This window comes from Physella acuta, unplaced genomic scaffold (genome assembly GCF_028476545.2).
Source record: "Physella acuta isolate Inbredline_101_S28 unplaced genomic scaffold, ASM2847654v3 ptg001111l, whole genome shotgun sequence".
Taxonomy (NCBI): domain Eukaryota; kingdom Metazoa; phylum Mollusca; class Gastropoda; family Physidae; genus Physella; species Physella acuta.
This window is the reverse complement of record NW_026732628.1, coordinates 259,912-273,990: the sequence shown is the minus strand read 5'-3', so window position 1 is coordinate 273,990 and position 14,079 is coordinate 259,912. Positions and strand designations below refer to the sequence as shown.

Sequence of the window (14,079 nt, the reverse complement as noted above, 5' to 3'; positions counted from 1 at the left end):
ATTCCTTTTATTCTGGAGTTAGTTCCCTTTGATGCACGCATGTGAACGCTCGTGAAGACGCAGACAAGATTTTAAAAGCACTGTTTTTCTCATTTCGTCACTTACTTTGTTGTATTATAGTTCATTTTGACACACAAATTCTTATACTCACAGACATTATTACCTATATACATACACACAAATAAACATATATAGGCGATGTTATACATACATACATACATACATATATATATATATATATATATATATATATATATATATATATATATATATATATATATATATATATATATATATATATGTATGTATGTATGTATGTATAACATCGCCTATATATATATATATATAGGTTAAATACCATACACATAATTTAATATAATTGGCTACTATGGCGCTTCAAACTAGTGCCTGCCTTAGACGCAAACAGCAAAAAAAAAAAAGTGTATAAAATGATAAGGTATTACGTGTCAATTCGTTATGCCCCATATAGGCCGCTGATCCCGATTTCAGCCTGTTTTCTTTTATTTGGGGTTTGCTTCCTTAGCCATGGAACTCGGGACAAAGATGTAGAAAGATTGAGCTTCTAAAATCCAATGAACATAGTTGAGTGTTTAGACCCAACCAGTAATATTTTAACACCATCCCAACCAGAGTTTCTTCCAAGCATCTCTGCGGCGCCGGTCCCCCCCCCCCCCCCCCCCGAAAAATGTCTACTTCCTCCCCCCCCCCCTCCTCCCCCCCCTCCCCCCACGAACGAAATATAATTTACACAGAAAATATATACCCCCCACCCGGTAAAAAAAAGTCTGGAAGAAACACTGATCTCAATCTCCATCACAGTCATCGTTAGAAGGCGTTAGAAGACCCAACTCAAAGGTTCTTGTGTGTTGAAAACAGGGTGTAATAATTACACGAACCATTTTACACGTTGGGCATAGTGCTGAAAACACTATCTTTTCATATGCCGAGGTCACAGAAACAGGTGAACTCTACTTCACTTGCCTCATAGAAGGGGAATTTTTACTTTTTTTTTATACACGAATACACTGCTAGGGCTGGTGATGATGTATTTACAAAAGGGAGGTAAGCCGTGTTTATTTATTTAAAAAAAAATAGGCATACAACAGTTGCTACCCTTAGAGTCCGTTTAGTACTTGTTTTTGTTTATTCTGCAGCATCAAAACAAGAACTACAAATTTATGTGCAAAAATTAATAGATTAATTAATTAAGTTGAACGCCGAGGAAAAGCTGTTGAAGTTATTTTTATAATATAAAACAGTTCACGGCTTTTAATCAACACAGAGGCAGATCATTTTTCATTATTCACAATTTGCATAGTTCTATAGGGCCTATAGATCTAGTTTAGCTAGGCCTACAGTATTTATATTATTTTATATTATTTTGTATTTATCATAGAACTAGTTTAACTGAAAATTTTAAAATAAAAAAAATAGATCCAGACTATCTTCTATAATCTATATTCTATATTGAGTATATTCTTAGCCAATGTATAAGTATAGTTTTAGTATAGCCTACTTCTTACTACTACTACAACGACAACTAGTAAGACTTCTGTTAATAATTTGGATATATTTTGATTAAATGTAGGCAATATATCATTGTTACGTTGTAGCCTAGTTAACCTTATCAAATTAAATAGATTTCAAATGAAATTTAAAAACAAACAAACAGGTTAATAAGCGCAGGATTTTAACTTAGTTACCGTAACTAGGTTACAGATACAAATTTACTGTTTAAAATTACTGTTAAATTTAAATAAACTTCAATCGGAGAGATCGCATCGCTAATAAAATCTAAGGGAACCTACTCTTGACTTTCCAATCAATGTGTTTGACTGAGTAGGATAGTATAGTATAGTATTACTATTAATTAAAGTATTAATAGTAAGATTCTTACTAAGAATAATTTAAATTTTACTAGACTTTGACTTTTGACTTAAGCCTGAAGAAATCATTCAGACATTTAATATTTTTAGAATAAATGTTAGGCTATTTTCATACCATAAAATACATCTTTGAGTAGGCTACATTGAAGTACATTGTCATAGTAATAGTTACAGTATTATTTATTAGTAGTCACTTCAGACTATGATTAGTTGCATAGTAAGTAATTTGTACTCTAAACTTCGCAGATGATAAGGTTTTTAAATTGAAAGAAAAATGTCAGCTATTATTAAGTACTAGATCTAGGCCTATTAATTATAATTAAGTATACCACATACTGCCACATAGAGATCTGCTATATTTATTTTTTGTTTACATTTTCTGTGATAAAAATATAGATCTAGAATCTAGACTAGATCTAGATCTAATTGTAAATTAATGAACTAATAGTTTTTGGCTTTTTTTTTAATTTTGTTAAGTGACTAAAAAATAAGTAAAAATACTAAAATCAAATCTATAATCATCCCAAATGGGCTTACATCTAATCTTTTGTAATGACCAACTGAAATCAAACCATCAAAAGTTTTATAGGCCTAACCCTCACCATATTTATTTTAAAAACATAGTATATGATTTTTTTAAATATTTAATGGGCCTTTCAAATAATTTCAATCTCTTCTTGGTTGTGTCCATTAACAAAAATAGTCTGGTAAAATTAAAATAACTAGCCTAGGCCTAAACTTATTATTTAGTATTTTTCTATAATGTTGATTACATTCTCATAACTAGTAGTCTAGAACCTACAAATAAAAATGCATTAATTTATTTAACACTATTAATCATTAGCCTATAAAAACTACTTAGTAGCCTACGTAGGCCCATGTTCTAAGTAAATCATAAGTAGGCCTAAGCCTTAAATTATTAGGGCTTTTTTAATTATCTGAGTTTTCTTTTTTTTTTGTATTTTTTAAAATTAATCAGGAACTTTAAACAACAGAAAGATTAAATAAAAAATTCCAAAAATTTTTACTGGATGGCTCAAGAAAAAGATATAAATACAAGTGTTTGAATAACTGATCATTCCCATTTTTTTTTTTCAGTTAAAGAACGCATCATTTTTTAAAAGTCCACACTGCAAAAAATACAGTAAGAAAATGGCAGATATTCATCATTGTGAGATTTGCTCTTTAGAATTTTCTTCTATAAAGAAATTATCTAAACACTGGAGAAAAAGGCACCCTGATGTTGAAACACTACAGTGTTGTTTCTGTCAATATGTTACTCAGGAGGATTTTTTGTTTTCTAAGCATAAGGATAACTTCCACGCTGAGGATAGGTTGGGATGTGAATATTGCGCTTACACAAGTAGGAAGTGGCGAAAAATAAAAAAACATCACACCAAAATGCACTTATCATCAGGAGAATCTGTCTCACCTTCAGAACTACCTCGTACGATTCTAGAGGAAAAAGAAAATTTAATCCAGCCTGAATTGACAGCTGAACCGGTTGTAAAATTATCAAAACAAAGAACCAAAAAACCTGCAGTTCAGACATTTGTTTGTGATGTTTGCCAAAATGTGTGTTTTTCAGCGGCCCATTTGTCATCTCATCAAGTATTGCACACGCCAATGCAATGTTACATTTGTAGCAACTGTAATAGGATCTTCAGCAGTGGTAGTGTTTATGACAAACACATTAAAACACATTATAGACCCAAACCTTTTAAATGTGTCAAATGTGAAAAATATTTTTCAAGCAGGGATGGTCTTTACAAACACATGAGAACACATAATTCTCGTCAGAGGTATACATGTGATCTTTGTGATTTCAAATCAATTTCAGATACGATGTTTGCAGCCCATTGCAGAACTCATTTAATCACAAAACCCTCTGAAGCAACAAACCGAAATGGATCAGAATTGTGTGATGTATGTCATTATGTGTTTAAATCAACAGCACACTTGTCCATGCATCAGTTAGTACACACTCGCCTAAAATGCTACATTTGCAGCATGTGTAACAGGGGATACAACAATGACATGGATTACGATACGCACATAAGAACACATTTTAAATTCAGACCGTTCCACTGTGAAATATGTGAAAAATCATATACAATGAGAAAGTGTCTTAAAGTTCACATGAGGAAACATACTGGAGAATTCTATTACACATGCGACAAGTGTGACTTCACATCGAACACAAGCAGCAGTTTTGCACAACATAAGAAAAGACAACACTCTAGCACAAAACCTTTTAAATGTGATACCTGTGACTACGCAGCTGTTGGCAAATCTTCTTTAACTAGGCATTTAATAACTCACACAGGGGAGAAGCCATACTGTTGTGGTCAATGTGAGTACAGGTGCAATAAGCTTGGTAACTTAAACAAACACAAGAAACAAATGCACAGCATGTGATCGTGTTATAATATTATGGCACGTCAATAATATACAAACATTTGTACTAAGTTTATTTTTTATTGAGTGCTACATGATGGATTTTTTAATCAATAAGTTCCTGCTAAACAATAAACTAAATCGCCTCCATTAAAAAACATAAAAGACCTCTGTTATGCAGAAAAAAGCAGGAACATTTCTTTAGTTATAATTGATTTTACTTTCTGATTTAGTATTTCCTTTTACAAACTGTAAATTTTCTGCATATAAATGTATTATCTATTCACATTGCCTGATGGTTTACTATTTATTGTTAACCGTTATTTTATTAAGCAAAGATCAATACCTTTTTTTTAAACTAGGTTTCAAATCTAAACTTTAAAAAAAACAACTTAAAATAGGTTTATTACAGAACATTTTACATTCATTAATTTATTATAATGATTTTCACATGACAATGTTACCTCATGGAATGTTATTTGTTATTAGACCTACACGTTGTGAAATAAATAAATTCAATCATTGTCTTTTCTTCTTCTTCTTCGTTCTTAATTATTAGTGTTGTCATTTGATTTGTTAAATTTCAATTTAATAACCTATATTTATATAGCAAGAAGCTAAAGGCTTGTAATATTTGTATGATTATATATTAGTTTTTCTCACTAAATCTAGAATTTACGCAATTATCAATTTAAACATGACCACTGAATAATAGACATCCATATTTAGGTAATCTATCGTTTTAGCGTAATCAATTCGGTCGCCACTAGTAATGTAGGGATAAGGTAACTAATAAATATGGCTTAAATATGAATATATTTTAGTATATTCTACTAAAATACTAAAGATAATTGAATATTAAACCACATTTAAAGGTTAAATCAATAAAAATGTCTTGAAATTAAGGTTTAACAACGATGTTCCAGATACTAAAATTGCTATTAAAAACAGCGGCCATCTTAAGAAAATATTATTTTGAGTCATTTCCCTTTCATTTCTATTTGTATAGAAATGTATTGATGTTTGCTATTAAATACGTTTGTCTTGTGTTTAAATACAAAGCATGCGTTGTTTTTTTTTCTGACCTTTAAACAATTTAATTGACTGACAATAAACATCAGTTCTAGAATTATTATTATGAGATGCAATTTTATACATTAAGAAACTCCCTATTTTTATAGAGCTACCACAACATATCTAATGTTTATTTAAATATTAGTTTGAGTTAATTGTTATTGCTTGTGTTATTGTTTGTTTGCTATTTTCATGCTTTCTTCCTTTAATTAGTGATTTAATCATAAATGACGTCACGTTTTTTTTACCTCTCTTCACCTTAAACCCCCCACCCCTCCCCCCATTTTCGCCGTCACGAAATAGTCGTAATGTCGAACATTACCTTTTTGCCCTGCCTGTTAAGTTAAGCCATAATTCAAACGAAAAAGAATTTTTTCGGCCTTTTTGTATTAGGCGAAATACATAATGTTTCACGTTTCTTACCCCTCCCCTTTCCCGCGTAAAACGTCGTCTCAAAATCAGTTACTCCACCCCTTAAGTGCGTGATGTCATTTATGGTAGATGTCGTCCTAACCTCCAATACACATTTTGAACAACCTTTGTTGTCAAAATGTTGATACCAAATACCCAAAATGAGTTATATGGGGTTGTCCATAAACGATGTCACATATGCTATTCTAATGTGACGTCAATTTACGCAGGACTGCAATTTATGACCTATAATGAAGGGGTGATCGGGGGGGGGGATGAGTGACGTCAATTACGGAAGACTTCTATAAAGCTGTGCTCAATGAAAATGAGGAACATAAAGCGTTCGTTTTCATGCATACCTTTGCTCATAACGAATGATCATAACTATTGCAAGCCTGTTGTCTTTAGAGGTGTAAACAACCTCAGCACATCATCCCCGCCAAAAAGGGCCTGCCACTAAATGCCTACCGGCGAAAATAGGCCGCACTACATTGACTCCAAATGAAATAACTTCTGACAATAAGACTCAAACCAACTAGCTCCTGGCAACGATATTCGACAAGAATCCAAGTCAATTATTGGCTTGCAGGTAAAATTGGACAAAACAGAAGTTTCGCGACATGGGGCATAACAAAAGATCAACCCTTAATACGACAACAGCTAATGTAAAAAGCCAGAGCTCAGTATAGGCTTGAGTTTAATATAGAAATAGTGTTAGCAGTGGACGGTGCATTAGGAATACGGCAGTCGGCTAAACGCCCGAGTCCGACGATGTCTGAACATCAAGTTTGTCTTTTATGAAGTGCGGAGCACCTTTAAGAGCTGAGCTTGGGGAGGGGGTCCCTGTTGACACCACCACTAGCGCTGCTTATGTCCACATATCAATCACAAGTTTTGCGTGGAGCTTAATGGACAGACGAAGTTTATATGTGGGACCGGGAGTCTAAATGTATTTACGGAAGCCGCTGTGTCACAGGCATTTTACAGCCGATCGTCTCAGGGCAGCAGGTTGCAGAAATTAAAAGCACGTGAATTCGTATAGTAGAGGGAGAACATCATGCCTCTGTAATAAATTAAACACCAATATAATTTACCGTACTAAAGTCATTTAGATCTATTCGTCAGACTAAACGTCGCTAAAGTCTCAACGCAATACTGCCTGTTTTGACTTTTTTAATTACGCGGTATCTCTTTCTTTAACATTAGCCAAATGACAAATGACGTCACGCGCGCCGAGAACTTGGTGACGTTGTGCTTAGTGGGGGATGAAACGGCGGGGTCGAGAAAAATGACGAATTTCTTTTTTTAAACAGACGAATAAGTGATAGATTCTAATTTTCCTACGAACTATAGGTTGATCTAGTTTTTTTTTTCTAGGGGGAGATATCACTACATAGTGGGTGTTTTTTGTTTTTGTAATAAAGGATGGTGGGGATGGGTAAACATCGACTATTGAACAAATAAAAAAACTGATGAAAGCAGAAGGCAAAGAAAAAAACCCATGTGGTATTCAGATGTAACTAATTAAAATTTAAAACTATTTTTATAAACACAATAATCTTAATTCAGAAAAAGTGTAGGCCAAAGACTAATGTCCACAGACAAAATAAACAACTAGGCTTAAATGGATCACCCATAAACAGTGCCGGCGCCAGGTTATTTAGTTAATAAAAGCGCCCCCCCCCCCTCTGCAATTTTTTTCATGCCCCCGTATTATCAGAGGCGTAGCGACCCTTCCCGGCTCCCGGGGACAAGCTTACGATTTGTACCCCCCCTCAAACTTTCAATTTGTTTTTCCAACCCATTTTGGCGCCCCCCCCCCCCCCGTCCCCCCCCCCGTCCCCGCCTACGGACAGCACCCTAGGCGACAGCCTAGTTCGCATTATAGGTAGCGCCGGTCCTGTCCATAAATGACGTCATACTTTTCCCGATGAATTCCCTTTCCCCCAATCGTCACTAAAAGCAAGATGATGATTTAATATCATATCGCAGTTCTACTATACCCGAACGCGTAATCACAATTTCTAACGAAAACGAATATATTCTTCATCATTTTAAAAAAAAAAATATTTTACCCCGTCCCATATTTTGAGTCCAACGTCATTTATGAAGAATATGGACGACCTAATAATTGACAAGTTCATCAGTACAAAAGGGTTTAATAAATGATGGACCTCCCAAAAGGTTTTGAGATCTTGGATGTACATACATACATAGCCTTCATTTCAATTGAAATTAAAGATAAGAATATGGCCCTCTGCCCTACTTATATTAAACAAGACAACTATGTATATTCAACAACAAAGTCAACACAATACACATACGAATAGACATTTGTATCAAGGGAAACTACTCTAAATTTTATTTGGAAAGATTGCCGCTGTTTTTATCTACTAATATTTATCTCAAAGACCTAGTTTAAAGTTAGTTTCATGATATTTTAAATTGTTTTGGTCACTGATTGTTATTTTTAATCAATTATCTGTTATATTTTGTAAAATTTGACTTAAATATACTTATTTAAACAAATATATTCATCAGTTACCTCTCCCGCACATTACTACTGCAGCCGAATTGATTACGCTAAAACGATAGATTACCCATATTTAATCCATTAGGCACTAACTTTGGAGTTTTTAGTTCGTTTTGAACTAAATTACTTAATTTAATATTTATTGTCAATCACTGCCATGTCCAACACATCTCTCCATGACAACTCTTCTTAAGCTTGAAGCTAAAGAAAACCACAAATCAGGTTAGACTCCATGCACAAGAGTTCCTCACTAGTGATCACCAAATAGCGGTCACGTGGTTTTTAAAAAATAAAAATAAATTGGTTGTGATACGGACGCCGGTCTTATAAAAAAACAGCTCACAATATTTGATTTCTTTTTTCATAGACTGATAAAACTAATAATGCTTTACGTTCTCGCTCATTTCTGTACCTATACTGTTGATATTTTTTAAATTCTATTAATTTTAATGAAACCAACTTTTGAATTTAGCCTCCGTTCTCCAAACCAAATTTTAAAATGCTTTTCTGGCATATCTAACCCTGCCACTTATGGTTTGTTGTTATGACACGGAAATCCCGCCATTTTGCGCGTGGTAAACATTTTTAAATGTAATTAGTTGAAGGTCTCTGGAATTTGGCCGAAAAATCACCGGAAATCAGACGTCCGGTCCGGGCGCCATATTGTTGTTAGCAACCGACCACGCATCCAAGTTAGAGAGAAATACTATAAAATATATATAGCTCCATAGTCTAGTTGACCATTAGATGATTGCGAGATGGGAATCCAAGCACAAAGTCTGAGCCCAATAGCCCTAAGTGAGAAGAGCCAGATGTTAGCTACGTGACATAATAAAGGTGGGTGTCTCAAAGAAAAAAAATTACTACCTATATCTAATGAACGATGATTTTTCTTTTTCTCCTACATCTATACTAATGTCAGTAATATACACTTTTAGTGAATATTAATATAAGAGAGAGTGGGTGGGGAGGGAGGAAGGGGATAACACCAAGGTAAAACTCCATTTTAGCGTATTTTATTCTCCGCTTGTCGTTTATCTCCAGTTGAGCGTATTTTATTATAATAACCGAAACACACCAGAACACTAGGAAAACATGATTTATTTATTTGTATTTTAATGTTGTTTTTCATAAATGAATAAAATTGAATATTTAAAAAACACGACTGATTTATTTGTTTTGTATTTTTGTTTTAACAAATGAATAAAAACAACAAAGAGACTGGCTGAAATGCTTTGTTCGTTGATTACAAAAATAGAGATGCACACTTTGTAGAAATAAGTGTTCCAATTTCAACTAAACAGAATAAAAGTATTAAAAGGCATAAGAGGTCGTCCATAAATTACGTCACACTAGTAGGGGGGAGGGGGTCCGTAATTTTGTGACGGTGTGTGATGAGGGAGAGGGGGGGTTCAGATGGTGCGACGTCACACTTTTGCATTATAAAAAAGCAATGTTAGTAAACAAATTTTAGACGTTATTTCGCGTTTTAGAAAACAGTTTTAATAAATTGTAATAGGAGTTGATTAAAATACTCTATTTTGACAGAGTTCAGACAAGATTTTAGAAAAATATCGATGTTTTAAAAAACAATTTAACTGCATTTTTTAGGGGGGGGTGTAGGCTGAGGTGTGCCGTTATTTTAGGGGGGAGGGATCATGGTTTTTGTGACGACGTGTGACGGAGGGGAGGGGGGAAGTAAAAATCGTCAAAAAAGCGTGACGACGTCATTTATGGATGACCCCTAATAATGCTGCCAAAAGTGGGGCGGGGGTTGGTGGAATTTGGTGAGGGATGGCTTGGAGTGTTAGAGAAAGTGTGACAACTCACGTTGCCATTTTTAAAAAAATAGTGATAGACACTAAATTTCATACGTCATTTCGCATTTTTAAGGCTGTACAGAAATAGGCTAATGTAACTAATATTGATAAAAAAATTCGTGATGCATGAATTTAAATAGTAAAACGAACAGCTAAATAATACAAATTTACACATTTATTACAGGGGTCATCCATAAATGACGTCACGCTTTTTAAAAACGATTTTTACTCCCCCCCTCCCCTCCGTCACTTACCGTCACAAAATGGCGGACCCCCTCTCCCCTACGAGTGTGACGTCATTTATGGACAACCCCACACAATTATTTTTTTTAAAAGTCAGAAATTTACTCATACAAAAAATCATACTTGATACATAGATCTATATCAAAATATTGGGAAGGATGGTAGATTTACTATGAATTTAAATAACATACAACTCTATAGTAAAATATTATGTTCAGTTTTGGTAAAACTTTTAAATTTAAAAAACACAGAGTTTGTACATTTATAGCATAAATACAAAAATATCACACTGAATAATTAACAGTGTATCCGTTTCACCATGAGACAAATGCCTTAAAAAAAATATTCCTTTTTATTCATTTGTGAAAACAAAAATACAATACAATTAAATAAATCGTGTTTTCCTAATGTTTTGGTGTGTTTCGGTTATTATAATAAAATACGCTCAACTGGAGGTAAACGACAAGTAAGCAGAGAATAAAATACGCTAACTAAAATGGAGTTTTACCTTACTTAATACTTATTTTAATACTTAATACTTATACTTACTTAGGTCTCTTATCTCTAATCTAGGACTAGATCTAGATCTATCTAGGTAATCTATCGTTTTAGATTTTATTTATTTAGCGTAATCAATTCGGCGGCAGTAGATCTAGATCTAGATCTAGTACTCTAGTAGTTAATCTAGTTAAGTATTATAAGTAATCAATGCGAGGGAGAAGAAGTAACTGATGAATAATGATACTAATGAATAGATCTAGAGTCTAGACAATGTTGACATCATCTAGACTAGATCTAGACTAGTGACTAGACACGAATACTTATAACTTATAATACTTAATACTAGATTTAGTAGATTATAATAGAAGATTTAATTAAATTTTAAATAGGCCTAAGTAGGCCTATTAAGTACTAGAATCTAGGCCCCCTAAATACTATAGGAGTATAGGCTTAGGCCTATACTTACTTATCTTATTGAAGTCAAATTTTACAAAATTTCACAGTTAATTCATTAATTGATTGAAAGTAACAATCATCAAGGACCAAAACTGAAAAACAATTTAAAATTCCATGAAACTAACTTTACTTTAAGCAAGGTGTTTGAGATAAATAATTAAATAGGCCTAGAGGAGTTTACACTTTTCGGACACACAACAAAAATTACGTAGGACCGAACACTTCGTCGGTTTTTGGCTCATAGAAACTTTAATTAGCATGTCTCACGCGAAACCACGGCGCCTGCACGTAAACTGTTCATTTATGAACACTTCCGTGTCAAGTACTTCCGTTTCCTTTCTCAAGAATTATTTTTAGAAATTTTTTTAACGTTGCATGGTACGCACATTTCTATTTTTACACCAGCCGGATGAAGTGACCTAGGGTTGGACTTAGGGGCAAAACTTGAACCAATCAATGCTTAGCTAAAAGGTTACACTATAAATAGCTTCTATATATGTATGGAACATCGTAAATGTCAAGGTTAATGGGTTTTTTTCGTGCTTGAACAATAAAAAAGGGGTGTTCGCTAACTTATTTGGCCTTACATGGGAGCGGACAGCAACACAAAAATATTATTAAATAAGAATTTAGAGCATAAAAGGGGCTGGTTATTGAAGGGAAAGGGTCAAAATAAGGTCAAGAAGGCAGTGGAATGCGAAAGAGGAGGGGGAATCATGTGACCTGGCTGGCTTAGCAGCGTACTGCGCGAGCCGCAATGGCTGAATGGGATGAACTTTGGGAGTGTGGGAAAAAGGTTTTATACTATTAAAATTACCTCACAAACAATCAATAACACAATATAAATGCATATAATATATGTTTTTATTCATTAAATTGACTTTAAATTATTCTAAATGAACAAAAAGTGCTATGTCCGATGACGGGTAAAGGTGTCCGAACACATGTAAAACTGTATTACATGTGTTCGAACACACGTTAAGACCCCCCAGTCAATATAACAAGAATAGCTTAAGTTCTATGCGTATGAATACAAAATGACACACACATTATTAAAGTAGAATGGTTGCGGATAGATATGATACTTTTTTTTGTTTTCTATGTTAAGCGGTTACTGAATGAGACCGCATGGAATTTTTACGTTGCGTTTTTTCGCTATGTGTGTCCGAAAAGTGTAAGCTCCTCTATATATTAGGCCGTTTCTTGGCTTAGATGGCTGGATTGACCTCTGACCCTGAAACGTCACGCGTCGTTTTCTGACGGTTTTTACGTTTATTTTAGGGGTCCTATCCACGACAAATGAAAAACCTGTTAATCTCGCAATTTTTCATCATTATTTTAATGCAAAATGCTAATAAAATGGATTAGAATGCCAGAAAAAATCGAGATATTTGTTGTTGTAAATAATGAGAGGATTTCTAGTGGAGCGCTCTCCGTAAAAACTGAACCGCCGCTAAAAACGACCGACCTCCGGGGAAAACGGCCCGACAGACTCTAAGTTATTATATAATTGAGATATTTACCTTGTATATTTACATTATTATTGATTCTGGTTTCCAAAATCTTATCCCAAAATGAGGTACCCACGCTGACATTTCTATCCGCTATTTTTAGTATCATGACGTCATTGCTACACTAGTTGCCAGACTGAAACAACTAGTTTTTGTTTTTTACGGAATGAACTGTTAAGTCTAGTATTTTAATTATAATTCAATTGTAGCATGTGCGGAAAAAGTAAAATTATGGACATTATTATTGTATTAGTAATTTTATTAGTATATTGATTTTTTCTTCACTGTGGGCCGACAGTTGCTGCATTCGTGACCGGTGGTTAACCTCGTCAACGCTGCGTGGCCTATTCGTTTATATAAATCAGTGATGCTCGTTCAGTGGCCTTTTTCAGAGCTAGGCCTAATTACGGGCGATTTTTAGACTTAATTGAGCCTTTTTCATTGCTGCATATTTTAAAAAATGCTCGTTCAGCGGCCTTTTTTTTTTTTTTTTGGCGCTAAATAATCTGTTTACGGGCATTTTAAGCGTTTATTTATTTATTTTTTTAAGCTAGACGTAGATCTAGTTAAAAAAAAAAAATTTATACAGCTGGCTGTCTAGCATGTCTGATATGTGAACTTTAAAAAAAATGACCGAACTTTAAAAAAAAAATGACCAGAAGTAGGGAAGTAGGTCTGTTTTTTAATTTGCTTGAAGAAGGGGGGGGGGAGAAGTGAAGACACCGACCATCTCGTGTACGCGTGTTCATTCTATGACGTGTACTGAACTCACGGTGAACCCGCGACCGTAGTGGGATTTTTCATCCACAGGATAGTAAACATAAGCAAGCAATCACGCGAGTGACGATGTTTGGAGATTTTTAAAAGAAAAAAAAATAACATACGTCATGTCTTCAAAATGAAAAAAAAATGTAATGTAAGAAAAAAAAAAGACACTAATACCATGTATGAACCTCAGCTGCCACACTGTTGACTCAATATAATCATCCCCATAATGTGAATTGAGTGTAAAATGTATTTGTATTTATAAACTATCTTAACTATTACTATCATATTATTTTAAGCATATTTATTATTTAAAATTAGAATTTGAAATAAAAATATTTATTATGGCCATTTGATTTTTGCAGGTGTTCATTACTTCATAAAATGGTATGAATAACATGTAGAATAGAATTTAATAAATAATAAAATAACTAGATCTAGTTTTAATTATCAACCAGTTG

At 33.8% G+C, this 14,079-nt stretch overlaps 1 protein-coding gene across 2 annotated transcripts; it reads left to right on the top strand.

Moving 5' to 3' along the window:
- The first annotated feature begins 1,861 nt into the window (after positions 1-1,861).
- Positions 1,862-4,765, top strand: LOC131955870 (zinc finger protein 664). Of its 2 annotated transcripts, none has more exons than XM_059320169.1 (2): positions 1,862-1,905; positions 3,006-4,765. In XM_059320169.1, the coding sequence occupies exon 2, from the start codon at positions 3,060-3,062 to the stop codon at positions 4,323-4,325; it is 1,266 nt and encodes a 421-aa protein (XP_059176152.1). In that variant the 5' UTR covers positions 1,862-1,905; positions 3,006-3,059; the 3' UTR covers positions 4,326-4,765. The 2 variants fall into 2 exon arrangements, with proteins under 2 accessions (XP_059176152.1, XP_059176151.1); XM_059320168.1 differs by lacking the exon at positions 1,862-1,905 and adding an exon at positions 2,055-2,124.
- The last annotated feature ends 9,314 nt before the right edge of the window (positions 4,766-14,079 follow it).